General features: G+C 41.7%; 1 protein-coding gene across 1 annotated transcript in view; it reads right to left on the reverse strand.

Annotated features, from left to right (window-relative positions):
• Positions 1-17,500, reverse strand: part of LOC135556879 (glypican-5-like) — a 140,282-nt gene that overhangs the window by 33,816 nt on the left and 88,966 nt on the right. Inside the window, exon 8 of the mRNA XM_064990296.1 lies at positions 10,331-10,466. Within this exon, the coding sequence (XP_064846368.1) occupies positions 10,331-10,466 (136 nt within the window). The remainder of the gene's footprint in view (positions 1-10,330; positions 10,467-17,500) is intronic.

Raw genomic sequence — 17,500 nt, forward strand, 5'->3', positions numbered from 1 at the left:
CTGCCCTGACATAGATCACTGACACATGTCATCAGCAATCCTGTTACTGTGCGGATCATGGAAAGTAACTCAATGACATAGGCATAGTGCACAATGGAAGCTTAAGCAATAAGGCACCAGACGGGGCTATATAATGAATACAGTCACGGGTAAATGGGCTTGTTTGACCCGACGTGAAGCAGTGAGCCAATCAACCCATTTACCTGTGACTGTATTCATTATATAGTACTGACTCGTGTGCCTTATCGCTTTTATAAAATGGTTACCAAGTAAATTCATAAAATTGAATTCTTCCACCAGAAGATATACAGTAGTCCAGTCTTAAATCTGTCCGTTAGTTCTTTTGTTCTTGTTTTATTTTTAGCTTTTTTTCAATTGGTGTTTACTTGGATATATCCCTAATAATGACATTGATGCATGATTTTGCCTGGCTAAGAAAAAGAATTGTCTGTACACCATTCACTCTATCTATGGTAGCCAACAGGGAAGATTGCATTTCAAAAGTGAAACATTGTTTCTAAGGTCTGACAGGCAGACAGCAGGTTTTATATTAACGCCTGCTGTTAAAAACCAAATGTTAGCCTCGAAAGCAAGGTCATGGCTGGAAGGGATCCAGTTTTGGTCAAATTAATGTCAGATTAGATTTTTCGTAGCAGGATAGGTGAATTTACACAGAAGGTTAGGACTACTAGTCCTACCTGCACATCTGTTTCTACCATATTCCCCTGTTCTCTCTGTCTAACCATTAGTCTCTACCCTACTCTTCCCTCAGCAGATGGAGATGAGGAGAGAGAGGAGATGAGAGAGAGAGAGGAGAAAGAGCGGGAGAGGAAAATGGGTAAATCCTCGTGAGCTCTCGCAGGATGACCGTTCCCTGCAGCTACTTCCCTGGCACAGAACAGGATGAGGCAGCTGTGCTCCCAAAACCATCAGGAATTTACTTGGAACCGGCTCTATTTTGCGTGTGTGTGTGTGGGGGGGGGGGGTCTGACACTGTGGGGGCACGCACAGAGACACGCACACACATTCCGTTATATGCTCACACACAAATTCAGAATGTGGCAACAATTTATGGGAATCTGTCTGCAGCATGTACCAGCTGTATTAAAATCTAACCTTTGGCTTTGATTGAGTGCAGCAGAGCAAAGTAGTGAAACACTCGACTCTTGCTTATCAGCAGTCACTGAGATAAACCTCATTAGGAAAATCAGCTTCCAGGTACTAAGCTATTGGAAATGAGCTTCCAGGGACTAAGCTATGGAAAAGGAGTGTGATCAGTGCTCGCTGAGTGTTGTATGAGTCACACTAGGCCACAATCCATTCTCATGAATTATCATTTAATTCTTATTCAACTATAATTTTCACTGTTCAACTACAATAAACAAAAATATAAACGCAACATGTAGTGTTGGTCCCATGTTTCATGAGCTGAAATTTAAGAACCAGAAATGTTCAATATGCACAAAAAGTTTATTTCCCTCAAATTGTGTGGCCTAATTTCTTTACATTCCTGTTAGTGAGCATTTCTCATTTGCCAAGATAATCCATCCACCTGACAGGTGTGGCATATCAAGAAGCTGAATAATAAACAGCATGATCATTACACAGGTGCACCTTGTGCTGGGGGCAATAGAAGACCACTCTACAATATGCATAACACAATGCCACAGATTTTGAGGGAGCATGCAATTGGCATGCTGACTGCAGGAATGTGCACCAGAGCTGTTGCCAGATAATGTAATGTTAATTTCTCTACCATAAGCTGCCTCAAATGTTGTTTTAGAGAATTTGGCAGTACATCCAACCGGCCTCACAACCAGCGAGCGGTTTGCTGATATCAAAATTGTGAACAGAGTGCACCATGGTGGCAGTGGGGTTATAGTATGGGCAGGCATAAGCTACTGACAACGAACACGATTGCATTTTATAGATTGGCAATTTGAATGCAGAAAAATACCATGACGAGTTCCTGAGGCCCATTGGGAGGAATCTGTGACCAGGAGAGAGGAAAGGACGGAACCATTTTGATAGAACAAGCCATTGATAATACTACGTGCAATTATCAGCACAAATTGTAGTCATTGAGAAAGCATGCCCCGCAAACCGGGAACATTCCCAGAACATTAGGTAAGATTCCCAATCATTTGTATTTAGGGTTTTATTTAACATTAGGATGATAACATCCCAAAAATATTGAAATACATATATCATTTTATGAAATATCCTAGGAATGTTCATCTAACATTCACTAAAATGTGCAACAAACACCACAGAACATTCCCCAAAGGTTCTCATTAGGTTTCCAGGTAATGTAATAATACAATGTGCCAGTAATGTTTCCCCAGTAAAACAATATTGGTTCTGTGTAGGGATGCAAAATATATCGACGAACATATCGGAATCGGACGATATTAGCTAAAAATGCCAACATCGGTATCAGCCAGATGTCTAGTTTAACGCCAATGTTAAAAACCGATGTCAAAGCGACCGTGCATACCTATATACCGTAGGTACATGACGTAATGATGCCACGTAAAATTTGCAACACAGCTTCCTAACCTAGCTCACAATGTCTGCTGTGTGGTTGAGCCGACATTTGGAAGAGTAAGAACATTTCAGCGAGACAACTCAAAGGCGAAATCCATTAAAGCCAAGATAATGGCATTCATTGCCCTTGACAATCAACCATTCTCTCTCGTTGGTGCTGTTGGCTTTCGCTGACTGGTCGAGCATCGGTACACACTACCAAGTGAGCTATTTTTCAGATGTTGCACAGTAATAGCGTCACTGCTATTAGCTTCACGACATACATACTATGGAACGCTGTTTGGGTCTTTGCATGTCAAAAAAGATACAGTAACACTGTCAAAGCTGCACAAAAAAGTCTGCAAACAAGCAAACACCGGCCACGAACGATGTGTTTACAATACTGCATTGGTAATAAAGCATAATTTGTTCGACCTCAACTCCTGGGGTAGCTAGCTCTAGCTTAACATGAATACAACCAGCCTGAAAACAATGACCATTAGAAACTGCAGTAATTTTCATTATTCTTCGCAATAAATTAGGAATCCTTGTGAGGAAATATTAGCTAGGTTGCCACTTGTTGTTCGCCTATTGAGATTGGCGAAATAATTGAAAGTTTGGCGACTTCAATTCATGAAAATAAATAGCTAGCCAGCTACTTAACCCTTTTGCTCAAAGCTAATATTTTAAGCAGCCAGCTTGCTTCATCTGGCTAGTGAGGCTCCTCCGGACCGGGTTATGTGTTGTGAAACTAGGCACAATAAGGACTTGGCACAATAGTGGAATTTGCGGTTTGCCTTCAAAATAAAAGTATGTCATTGACAGTGATGCAAATGAATACAAATAGTATAATTATGCCACACTTTTATTTTGAAGGCTAACCGCAAAGTCCACTGTTGTGGCTAATCCTTATTGGGGCTAACTTCACATAGATGGGTCCGACCACATTAATCAAATAAGAACTCTTATAAATTAGGGATATTTTAGATGATGACACCTAGCTATATAGTTAGCTAGCTGTGTCATTTTGCTATATTTTTGGAGAAGAACATTGTTTGCATCCATGAGCTGGCTAGCTTTCTTTTATGACCACCACTGTAGGTGCACGAAGCACCTTTACCAGCATCATAGCATACGTATCGATGAATCGTTGTGACATATGAAATGCAAGTGATAGTGTAATCAATGTGTAATGACTACGTAAAAAAATAATGAACGCATTAAATTATTATGTGATGTGCAGTCATATTCAGGTCCTGATTGGTTAACAAGCTTATTTGACACGTCCAATAGTGTTATTTGATGTGTATCTTTTTTGACACGCGAAGACCCAAATGGTGTTCCACAGAAATCCTGGATGAGAATGAAACGACTGAGCAAATTAACAACAAAATAGCACAGCAATTATGTGATTATGTTTTACTGGTAATGGGGACATTCGTGAATGCCAACAGAATAACTTTTTGGTCAGTATGGTGTGTGTGTATGTGTATAACCTTTATATAACTAGGCAAGTCAGTTAAGAACAAATTCTTATTTACAATGACGGCCCGGACGACACTGGGCCAACTGTGCGCCACCCTATGGGACTCCCAATCACAGCCGGATGTGATCCAGCATGGATTCGAACCAGGGACTGTAGTGACGCCTCTTGAACTGAGATGCAGTGCCTTATACCACTACGTCCATGTGTGTGGGTTAACTATTTAACTGTACTAGAATGCTTAAAAATGGTACTACAATTTTAAATATCTGTTGTCGGTATCGTTTTGGGGGGGGGCAAGGAAAATATCGGATATCGGTATCAGCCCAAAATGTCATATCGGTGCATCATTAGTTCTGTGAAAGTTCCCAGAATATTCATAAGGTTCCAGTTGTACTGATAATTATAGGTGGTTTGTATAAAACATATGCCTGATGTTGCAAGAAACATTCCTAGAACACATTTATCCTGTTCTTTAAAGGTTCCCATAAGGTTTTATTCAGTTGTGGGAACAGTCTGCTGAGAGCATTGTGCGGACATCACAAAATATATGTTCCCAAACACAAAAACAGTCCAGTTGTGTGGATGATTCTACAATGTTTCGTTTAGGGTGCAAAAAACATTCACCTGATGTTACAAGAACATTCCCAGAACACATTTGTAATGTACCCACAATGTTCCCACAACCCAATTACATGTTCTGGGAACCTTTTAAGAAATTGGATAGATAGTTCTGTTAACATTCTTGCAACATCATGGGAATGTTTTGTGCACCCTGAAACAAACATGATCTGAATGTCAGCCCAACTGGACAGTTGTTTTGGGAACATATTATTTGTGATGTCCCCACAATCAGTGGTGGAAAAAGTACCCAATTTTCCTGCTTGAGTAAAAGTAAAGATACCTTAATAGAAAATGACTCAAGTAAAAGTCCCCCGGTAGAATACTACTTGAGTAAAAGTCTAAAAGTATTTGGTTTTAAATATTATACTCAAGTATCAAAAGTAAATGTAATTGCAAAAAGATACTGAAGTATCAAAAGTAAAAGTATAAATAATTTATTAAGCAAACGGCACAATTTGCGTGTTTTTTATTTACAGATAACCAGGAGCACACTCCAACACTCAGACATCATTGTACATTTTACAAATTAAGCATTTGTGTTAAGTTAGTCTGCCAGGTCAGAGGCAGTAGGGATGATCAGGGATGTTCTCTAAGTGCATGAATAGGACCATTTTCCCGGTCCTGCTAAGCATTAAAAATGTAACAAGTACTTTTGGGTGTCAGGATAAATGTATGGAGTAAAAAGTACATTATTTTATTTCGGAATGTAGTGAAGTAAAAGTAAAAGGAATGTTCTTGCAACATCAGGCGAAGATTTTACACAAACTTTCTATAATCAGTTTTTATGTTCTGAGGACCCGCGACCTAACGAATGTTCTGAAAACTTTCACAGAACCATTTTTGGATTGCTGAGCATTCCCTACATCTTAAGCAAACAACATCACCAACACACTCACCAGCTATCGTTCTTTATGTGACATTGACATGCTCCAACTGATGCCAAACGACCACCCCTCATCACTGTCAAATGCTCCCTAAAACACTTCTGCGAGCAGGCCTTTCTAATCGACCTGGCCGGGGTATCCTGGAATGACATTGACCTCATCCCGTCAGTAGATGATGCCTGGCTATTCTTTAAAAGTGCCTTCCTCACAATCTTAAATAAGCATGCCCCACTCAGAAAATGTATAACTAGGAATAGATATAGTCATTGGTTCACTCCAGACCTGTCTGCCCTTGACCAGCACAAAAACATCCTGTGGCGTTCTGCATTAGCATCAAATATGCAACTTTTCAGGGAAGTTAGGAACAAATATACACAGGCTGATAAAAAAGCTAAGGCTAGCTTTTTCAAACAGATATTTGCATCCTGTAGTACTAACTAAAAACGTTTTGGGACACTAAAGTCCATGGAGAATAAGAGCACCTCCTCCCAGCTGCCCACTGCTCTGAGGCTATGAAACACTTTCACCATTGACAAATCGACTATAATTAATAAGCATTTCTCTACGACTGGCCATGCTTTCCATCTGGCTACCCCTACCCGGTCAACTTGCCCGGCACCCTCCACAGCAACCCGCCAACGCCCCCACCATTTCTGCTTCAGACAAATCCAGATAGCTGATGTTCTGAAAGAGCTGCAAAATCTGGCCCCATACAAATCACCGGGATAGACAACCTGGACCCTCTCTTTCTAAAATGATCTGCCGAAATTGTTGCAACCCCTATTACTAGCCTGTTCAACCTCGTCTGAGATTCCAAAAGATTGGAAAGCTGCCGCGGTCATCCCCCTCTTCAAATGGAGTGACACTCTAGACACAAACTGTTACAGACCTATACCTATCCTACCCTGTCTTTCTAAGGTCTTCGAAAGCCAAGTTAAAAACAGATTACCGACCATTTAGAATCCCACCGTATCTTCTCCGCTATGCAATCTGGTTTCAGAGCTGGTCATGGGTGCACCTTAGCCATGCTCAAGGTCCTAAATGACATCATAACCACCATCGATAAGAGACATTACTGTGCAGCCGTATTCATCGTCTTGGCAAAGGCTTTCGACTCTGTCAATCACCACATTCTTATTGGCAGACTCGACAGCCTTGGTTTTCTCAAATGATTGCCTCGCCTGGTTTACCAACTACTTCTCAAGATAGAGTTCAGTGTGTCAAATCGGAGGGCCTGTTGTCCGGACTCTGGCAGTCTATGGGTGTGCCACAGGGTTCAATTCTCGGGCCGACTCTCTTCTCTGTATACATCAATGATGTTACTCTTGCTGCTGGTGAGTCTCTGATCCACCTCTACGCAGACGACACCATTCTGTATACTTCTGGCCCCACTTTGGACACTGTGTTAACTAACCTCCAGACGATGCCATACAACTCTCTTTCCGTGGCCTCCAGCTGCTCTTAAATGCAAGTAAAATTAAATGCATGCGATTCAATCGATCACTGCCTGCACCTGCTCGCCCGTCCAGCATCACTACTCTGGACGGCTCTGACTTAGAATACGTGGACAAACTCTCCTTCCAGACTCACATTAAGCATCTCCAATCCAAAATTAAATCTAGAATCAGCTATATCGCAACAAAGCATCCTTCACTCATGCTGCCAAACATACCCTCGTAAAACTGACCATCCTACCGATCCTTGACTTCGGCAATGTCATTTACAAAATAGCCTCCAACACTCTACTCAACAAACTGGTTGCAGTCTATCACAGTGCCATCCATTTTGTCACCAAAGCCCAATACTCTACCCACCATTGCGACCTGTACGCTCTCGTTGGTTTGCCCTTGCTTCATACTCGTCACCAAACCCACTGGCTACAGGTTATCTACAAGTCTCTGCTAGGTAAAGCCCCGCCTTATCTCAGCTCACTGGTCACCATAGCAGCACCCACTCGTAGCACGCGCTCCAGCAGGTATATCTCACTGGTCACCCCCAAAGCCAATTCCTCTATTGGTCGTCTTTCCTTCCAGTTCTCTGCTGCCAATGACTGGAACGAAGTGCAAAAATCTCTGAAGCTGGAGACTCATATCTCCCTCACTAGCTTTAAATTAAGCACCAGTTGTCAGAGCAGCTCACAGATCACTGCACCTGTACATAGCCCATCTGTAAACAGCCCATCTACCTACCTACCTCATCCCCATACTGTATTTATTTATTTATCTTGCTTCTTTGCACCCCAGTATCTCTACTTGCACATTCATATTCTGCACATCTACCATTCCAGTGTTTAATTGCTATTTTGTAATTACTTCACCACCATGGCCTATTTATTGTCTTATCTTACCTCATTTGCACTCACTGTAAATAGACTTTTTGTTTTCTTTTGTTCTACTGTATTATTGACTATGTTTTGTTTACTCAATGTGTAACGCTGTGTTGTTGTATGTGTCGAATTGCTATGCTTTATCTTGTCCAGGTCGCAGTTGCAAATGAGAACTTGTTCTCAACTAGCCTACCTGGTTAAATAAAGGTGAAATAAAATGTTAAAAAATGTATTTTTTTAAATGACAAATAAAAAACTGGTTTTCAGAAAGTTTTGCAAAGGCATAAAACATTTTTAAAAAACAGTTACCTTATTTACACAAGTATTCAGACCCTTTGCTATGAAACTCGAAATTGAGTTCAGGTGCATCCTGTTTCCATTCATCATCCTTGAGATGTTTCCACAACCTGATTGGAGTCCACCTGTGGTAAATTCAATTGAATGGACATGATTTGGAAAGGCACACACCTGTCAACATAAGGTTCCACAGTTGCATGTCAGAGCTAAAACCAAGCCATGAGGTTGAAGGAATTGTCCGTAGAGCTCCGAGACAGGATTGTGTCGAAGTACAGATCTGGGGAAGGGTACCAAAACATTTCTGCAGCATTGAAGATCCCCAAGAACACAGTGGCCTCCATCATTCTTGGAACCACCAAGACTCTTTCTAGAGCTGGCTCTCTGGCCAAACTGAGCAATCGGGGTAGAAGGGTCTTAGTCAAGGAGGTGACCAAGAACCCAATGGTCACTGACAGAGCTATAGAGTTCCTCTGTGGAGATGGGAGAACCCTCCAGAAGGACAACCATCCCTGCAGCACTCCACCAATTAGGCCTTCATGGTAGAGTGATCAGACGAAAGCCACTCATCAGTAAAAGGCACATGACAGCCCGCTTGGAGTTTGCCAAAAAGCACCTAAAGGACTCTCAGACCATGAGACAATATTCTCTGATCTGATGAAACCAAGATTTGACCTGAATACCAAGCATCACATCGGGAGGAAACCTGGCACCATCTTTACCGTGAAGCATGGTGGTGGCAGCATCATGCTGTAGGGATGTTTTTTTAGCGGCAGGGACTGGGAGACTAGTCAGGATCGAGGCAAAGATGAACGGAGCAAAGTACAGAGAGATCCTTGATGAAAACCTGCTCCAGTGCACTCAGGACCTCAGACTGGGGCGAACATTCACATTCCAACAGGACAACGACCCTAAGCACACAGCCAAGACAACGCAGGAGTGGTTTCAGGACAAGTCTCTGAATGTCCTTGAATGGCCCACCCAGACTGGAACCCGATCGAACATCTCTGGAGAGACCTGAAAATAGCTGTGCAGCAACACTCCCCATCTTATCAGACATAGCTTGAGAGGATCTGCAGAGAAGAATGGGAAAACTCCCCAAATACAGATGTGCCAAGCTTGTAGCGTCATACCCAAGAATACTCAATGCTGTAATCGCTGCCAAAGGTGCTTCAACAAAGTAATGAGTAAAGGGTCTGCATACTTGTCAATGTTACATTTATGTTTTTTATTTTTAATACATTTGCAAAAATGTCATAAAACCAGTTTTTGCTTTGTCATTATGGGGTATTGTGTGTAGATTGATTGGGGGGGGGGGGGTAATCCATTTTAGAATAATGTTGTAACGTAACAAAATGTGAAAAAAGTCAAGGCGTCTCAATACTTTCCAAAGGCACTGTACTGTACATGCTCCACAGATCTTAGAGCCACTGTCTAAACCAAGGGTCAATCCTTCTCTCCTCTTCTCTCTCACTCCCTTGCTTCTCTCTCTCTTCTTGTTCTCTCTCTCATGATCTGAATAAGAGACTGGATAAACGAGCAATCTGCAATCAACTTTTTTCACATCTATTCTGGTCAAGTTGCTTTCACAAAGACAGCTCTTACAAAGACAGAGTGAGAGTGTTTATGAGTCTGTGTATACAATAGTTAATCATTTGTATTGCAGTAGTGCTGGTGTACAGCCATGACATGAGCCAGTTATACCACAAAGCATTCAATTACAATTCGACTTGAAGTAATTTAAATATTCTACAACAAATCAAATCAAGCAGTATTCCACACTGTGGTTAAACCCACACGAGGCAGATATGTTTACTGATGACATGTCAATGAGATGACATACGACACTGACAGCTTTTGACAGCCTGTTCTAATTTCAATTTGCGTATAGCAGCATATAATGTCACAAGGGGAAGGTATAGACATGGCTCCATCTGCGAGAGAGGAAAAGGTTGCTGACGCAACCACAACATACTGTGTTGTAGTGAATAACCATCTGACTCGTGGCACAGACAGCTTTTAACATGAGTCTCTGACATCTGACACTAGCAGCAGTCTCATCTACAGGGGGTCTGATTGAGGTAGGACAGAATATGGGGAGGGAGGGGAGGAATTATAGGCAGCTGAGGAAAAGGAGAGGAGAGAGGAGTAAAAAAAAGAAAAAAGGAATTAAAGAGGGGGTTTCTGACTCACTGGTAAAGTCTTCATCTCCAGATCCTTGACATCCGTCCTCATCGTCACACTCTCCGCTGGCCTCTTCTCTCGTCCCACTGCCCTTCTCCACCCACCCCCCCCAGTCTGTTGTCCAGCCCATCTGACCCTGCATTTCCTGCAACACACAGGTCAGAGGTCAAATGAAGTCATCCTATCTGAAAATAAGCCACATCCAATTCTGCACTGCTCCACTTTTCAAGCAAAACACAATAGAAAGATGAATGCTATAGCAAACAATACATATTTGGATACTCACACCGTTTTAAACAAGTTAATATTGACATAGGACATAACACGTAAATATTCATCAGTAATACAAATAGCACTGTGTCAGGAAGTGTAGTAGTGTGAGTAGTGGAGGTCTCCAGCCCCCCCAAACAAAATGTTAATGATGTGGAAACAAGAGGGAAAACCCCAATGATATCAGCACATTAGTAGACAGAGTTAAGATTTTAACTTGTATGTTTTTCCCTTTCCAGCATTATAACATCTGACCAGGCAGGTGGCCTAGTGGTTAGAGTGTTGGACTACTAACTGCAAGTTTGCAAGATCAAATCCTGAGCTGATAAGATACAAATCTATCATTCTGCCCCTGTACAAGGCAGTTACCCCAATGTTCCTAGGCTGTCATTGAAAATAAGAACTTGTTAACTGACTTGCCTAGTAAAATAAAACATTTGTCCTATGGGAATATTTGCTTTTGCACAGATCAATAACACAAAAACAAATGAGGGCATTCCTGTTAAACAAAAGGTAGCTGTAACGCTCGTCGTCGGTGGAAGGAAGAGTGGACCAAGGCGCAGTGTGGAAAGTGTTCATGATATTTATTTTCAAGAAACACTCGAACAAAAATAACAAAATTCAAAACGCGAACAGTTCCGTCAGGCACAAACACTAAACAGAAAATAACACCCTACAAAACCCAAACAGAAAATCACAACTTTTATATGATCCCCAATCAGAGACAACGTTAGACAGCTGCCTCTGATTGGGAACTACACTCTGCAAAACAGCAAATAAATAGAAAACGTAGATTTTCCCACCCGAGTCACACCCTGACCTAACCAAACATAGAGAATAATAAGGATCTCTAAGGTCAGAGCGTGACAGTAGCAATAAGCAACTATAGTCTCGTGTGTTGTTCCAAATGTTGGTTCATCTGACTAGTGAAACAAAATGAGGAAGTAAAAAACATCAGCAACTACTGCACAACCACCAGAAAGGAAACTATGTGAAGAACCTGATAAGGCCCATTCAAAGGGAATGGGAATGGCATATCCAAGTATTATAAGAACAGAGCTGAATTTGCCTTTGTGGAAAGTGAATACTGGTACAGTTTAGGCTAAGCCTTCCGCCACAGAGGAATGGACGGTGTGTGGGCCAACAACTATTTCAATTGATCACGGATCATAACTCATACAACGACCAGTGATGTTTTGGGTTCGGGTGAAAACGCAAGGTTTTTCTGGTCTTCCATACCCTCAACATGCAAGGATTTATTGGATGAAGAGGCTGTAACATCAATAGTACTGTACTATATTCTATAGCACAGGGCACACTATTGATGTTGCTGCCTCTGGGGCAGTTCCTACATCAGCAAGGCAGATTATGTTGCTGCCCTACTGGAGACAATGCAACACTTTTTTGCACTGTCTAAATATCACCAATAGACTAGGGATTTCAATTTGATATGATTTAAAACTAATGCTGCTGGTTCAGTAGAAATAATTGTTTGTATTCACATACTGTACAGTAGGCACATTTTATGAAAGTGCTTTGCATTTCCCATTGAGAGGAGGTAACTGATCATGGTCTACAGTCCACTTACTCATTAAGTACAAGGTCCAATCTTACTGATTGCTGATACCACACAGGTTAAGTGATTATGGGCCAGTTTATGTACCCCAAAGTATTCAACTAGATGCCATTATTTTTCCTTCATCATGTACTAAACTAAACCCTGGCCCTCTGCCCCTTCCCTTCCCCCACTTCAGCCTCTCAGAGTCCCACTACATTGAGACCCTGTGAGGTGTGATAAGCACATTAAACCTTTTAATATAATTACATTTCCACAAATGAAAAGTCTAATTTAATAGACATATTCATGAGTTCACGGAGAAAAACGATTGGCTGCAATTAAACGTTGTGTGGAGAGATACTGTAGCTACATTGTGGAGCATAAGGGCTAGAAGTGAAGGAGTTGAAAAATACAATTAAATGTCCCCGGCTGTGTCTATGGCCTAATCAACTCAGATGGCTCGTTAATTATATATGGCTTAAATCAATTTCATGTTGTGTAAGAGAGGAACCACGGCAACGTAGTTACGACTGATTGACCTCTACCTACAGAACCAGTCAAAAGTTTGAACACGCCTACTCATTCCAAGGTTTTTCTTTATTTTTAATATCTTCTATTTTCATTGTAGAATAATAGTGAAGACATCAAAACTATGAAATAACACATGGAATCACGTAGTAACAAAAAAAAGAGTTAAACAAATCTAAATATATTTTATATTCTTCAAAGTAGCCACCCTTGATAACAGCTTTGCACACTCTTGGCATTCTCATTTTTTTTTTTACTTTATTAAACTAGAAAAGTCAATTAAGAACAAATTCTTAGTTACAATGACGGCCTACCCCGGCCAAACCCTAATGACGCTGGGCCAATTGTGCACCGCCCTATGGGACTCCCAATCACAGCCAGTTCTGATACAACCTGGAATCAAACCAGGGTCTGTAGTGATGCCTCTAGCACTGAGATGCAGTGCCTTAGACTGCTGCGCCAGTTGGGAGTCACTCTCTCAACCAGCTTCATGAGGTACTGTGGTGACCTGGAATGCATTTCAATTAACAGATTGTCAGGACCCGGTTACAAACCCGGGTCTCCGGAGTGAGAAACAGTCACTTAACCAACTGAGCCACGAATAGTCAGCAGAACCCAGAAGATGAGGCAGACACAGCAGTACTTGAGATGGTGTATTTAATAAAGTAAAAAGTGAAGTCCTTCAGGAAATCTTGTAACTCCACAAGCTCAAAAGGAATTCCACAAGAACAATGTAATCCACAAGGTAATCCTCCAAGACAAAAAGGTAAATCCACAAGGTGGTAGGTATAGCATAAAAAGCCTCAAAAGATACTCAAAAATAAATAAACAAGAACAAAAAACAGAATTCCACAAGAGCGTCCACCGGGATCAACAAGAGTACACAGAATACTAGGGCCGGGTGCTAACATACAAACACAGAGCAAAGAACTGAGGGAAACAAAGGGTTTAAATACAATCAGGGGAAACGAGGCACAGGTGCAAATAATAATGGGGATCAAGGGAAAGCAAAAGGTCAAAAAGCACAATGGGGGCATCTAGTGACCAAAAACCGGAACAACCCTGGCCAAATCCTGACACAGATGTGCCTTGTTAAAAGTGAATTTGTGGAATTTCTTTCCTTCTTAATGCGTTTGAGTCAATCAGTTGTGTTGTGACAAAGTAGGGGTGGTATACAGAAGATAGCCCTTTTGGTAAAAGACCAAGTCCATATTATGGCAAGAACAGCTCAAATAAGGAAAGAGAAACGATAGTCCATCATTACTTTAAGGCATCAGCCAATGCGGGAACATTTCAAGAACTTTGAAAGTTTCTTCAAGTGTAGTCTCAAAAACCATTAAGTGCTATGATGAAACTGGCTCGCATGAGGTCCGCCACAGGAAAGTAAGACCGAGAGTTACCTATGCTGCAGAGGATAAGTTAGAGTTCCCAGCATCAGAAATTTCAGCCCAAATAAATGCTTCTGTAAGAACCGACGCTGGAGTAGACAAGCAGATACGGAGAGTGAGCATTTAATATAGCACAGACATGGAACAGAGAAGGAACAGCGTCAGAACCAGGAAACACAACAACATACAACAATTAATGCTGAAGCGGGGAACAGAGCTGGGGAACAGACAGATATAGGGGAAGAAATAGCACAGGTGATTGAGTCCAGGTAAGTGCAATGAATCGCTGATGCGTGTGACGAGGGAAGCAGGTCTGCGTAATGATGGTGGCAGGAGTGCATAATATTGGGCAGCCTGGCACCCTAGAGCGCCATGGAGGGAGAGCGGGAGCAGGCATGACAGCTTCACTCAGTTCAAGTAACAGACACATCTCAACATTAACTGTTCAGAGGAGACTGTGCGAATCAGGCCTTCATTGTCATATTGCTGCAAAGAAACCACAACTAAAGGACACCAAAAAGAAGATAAGACATGCTTGTTTGAATAAACACAAGCAATGGACATTAGACGGGTGGAAATTTGAGATTTTTGGTTCCAACCGCTGTGTCTTTATGAGATGCAGAGTAGGTGAACGGATGACCCCTCATGTGTACTTCACACTGTGAAGCATGGAGGAGGAGGTGTGATGGTGTGGGGTGCTTTGCTGGTGACACTGTTAGTGAATCATTTAGAATTCAAGACACACTTAACCAGCATAGCTACCACAGCATTCTGCAGCAATACACCATTCCATCTTCTTTGCGCTTAGTGGGACTATCATTTGTTTTTCAACAAGACAATGACCCAACACACCTCTATGCTGTGTAAGGGCTATTTGACCAAGAAGTAGAGTGATGGAGTGCTGCATCAGATGACCTGGCCTCCACAATCAACCAACCTCAACACAATTGAGATGGTTAGGGAGGAGTAGGACCGCAGAGTGAAGGAAAAGCAGCCAACAAATGCTCTACATATGTGGGAACTCCTTCAAGACTGAAAGAAAAACATTCCAAGTGAATTGGTTGAGAGAATGCCAATAGTTTGCAAAGCTTCCATCAAGGCAAGGGTGGTTACTTTGAAGAATCTCAAATATACAAAATATTTTGATTTGTTTAACACTTCCTTGATTACTACATGATTCTATATGTGATGTTTCATAGTTCTGATGTCTTCACTATTATTGTACATTGTAGAATGAGTAGGTGTGTCCAAACTTTTGACTGGTACTGTATGTGGCTACATTCATATTTTACACTTTTTTATTTTATTTTTTATTTCACCGTTATTTAACCAGGTAGGCTAGTTGAGAACAAGTTCTCATTTGCAACTGCGACCTGGCCAAGATAAAGCATAGCAGTGTGAACAGACAACACAGAGTTACACATTGAGTAAACAATAAACAAGTCAATAACACAGTAGAAAAAAAGAGTCTATATACATTGTGTGCAAAAGGCATGAGGAGGTAGGCAAATAATTACAATTTTGCAGATTAACACTGGAGTGATAAATGATCAGATGGTCATGTACAGGTAGATATATTGATGTGCAAAAGAGCAGAAAAGTAAATAAATAAAAACAGTATGGAGATGAGGTAGGTATAATTGGGTGGGCTATTTACCGATAAGACTATGTACAGCTGCAGCGATCGGTTAGCTGCTCAGATAGCAGATGTTTGAAGTTGGTGAGGGAGATAAAAGTTTCCAACTTCAGCGATTTCTGCAATTCGTTCCAATCACAGGCAGCAGAAAACTGGAACGAAAGGCGGCCAAATGAGGTGTTGGCTTTAGGGATGATCAGTGAGATACACCTGCTGGAGCGCGTGCTATGGGTGGGTGTTGCCACCGTGACCAGTGAACTGAGATAAGGCGGGGCTTTACCTAGCATGGACTTGTAGATGACCTGGAACCAGTGGGTCTGGCGATGAATATGGAGCGAGGGCCAGTCGACTAGAGCATACAAGTCGCAGTGGTGGGTGGTATAAGGTGCTTTAGTGACAAAACGGATGGCACTGTGATAAACTGCATCCAGTTTGCTGAGTAGAGTGTTGGAAGCTATTTTGTAGATGACGTCGCCAAAGTTGAGGATCGGTAGGATAGTCAGTTTTACTAGGGTAAGTTTGGCGGCATGAGTGAAGGAGGCTTTGTTGCGGAATAGAAAGCCGATTCTGGATTTGATTTTCGATTGGAGATGTTTGATATGAGTCTGGAAGGAGAGTTTACAGTCAAGCCAGACACCTAGGTACTTAAAGATGTCCACATATTCAAGGTCGGAAACATCCAGGGTGGTGATACTAGTCAGGCGTGCAGGTGCAGGCAGCGAACGATTGAAAAGCATACATTTGGTTTTACTAGCGTTTAAGAGCAGTTGGAGGCCACGGAAGGAGTGTTGTATGGCATTGAAGCTTGTTTGGAGGTTAGATAGCACAGTGTCCAAGGACGGGCCGGAAGTATATAGAATGGTGTCGTCTGCGTAGAGGTGGATCAGGGAATTGCCTGCAGCAAGAGCAACATCATTGATATATACAGAGAAAAGAGTCGGCCCGAGAATTGAACCCTGTGGCACCCCCATAGAGACTGCCAGTGGACTGGACAGCATGCCCTCCGATTTGACACACTGCACTCTGTCTGCCTGTCTGCCACACTGACTAACAAGTGATTGTCTTTTTCGAATAGTATATTCATTTGTACTGCTCTGTTGGAAATCACTCTGAAAATCTGAATGTGAGCATATTGTATTGTCTTGTAGTGTCATTGAAAAGGTCTGGAAAACACAAAAGACCTGGATCTGGGATCTTCTGAAGGCCTACAAATTCCTTATTAAATCGCACTATACCTATCTTTTCATATTTTCGTCCTTTTCTCTAGTTTCATATTTTCTTGCTCAAACTTTACCTCTCTCCATATCATAATCTTCTGGTTTTATTATAATTACATGTTTAATGTCTCCTTTCAAATGAATATTGTATGATACCCACTGGGACAATTGGTACTAGCACTAGGCCGTGTAATAACACATGAACAGGCAGACATGTACTTTACACCGCGCTGTGTGTTCACAGAGCATCAAACGTTCTAATTGCATGACAGCAATTGTGTGTGTGTGTGTGTGTGTGTGTGTGTGTGTGTGTGTGTGTGTGTGTGTGTGTGTGTGTGTGTGTGTGTGTGTGTGTGTGTGTGTGATTGTACACATCTATATGGTGATTATACCCATCTATATGTGTGTGTCTGGAGAACATTAAGCCTTTACGGTACCATTAATTGGCTTCCTGTGTTTGTGATTGCTTCTTACTTTGCTTTTTTTGTAGGATGGATGCTCTTCATAACAACAGTTTTAGCTCATTAAAACATCTGCTAGTCTGTTCATGAAGAATTACTGAAAAAGCTATCTTGTCAACCA

This window comes from Oncorhynchus masou, chromosome 15, assembly GCF_036934945.1.
Source record: "Oncorhynchus masou masou isolate Uvic2021 chromosome 15, UVic_Omas_1.1, whole genome shotgun sequence".
NCBI lineage: Eukaryota > Metazoa > Chordata > Actinopteri > Salmoniformes > Salmonidae > Oncorhynchus > Oncorhynchus masou.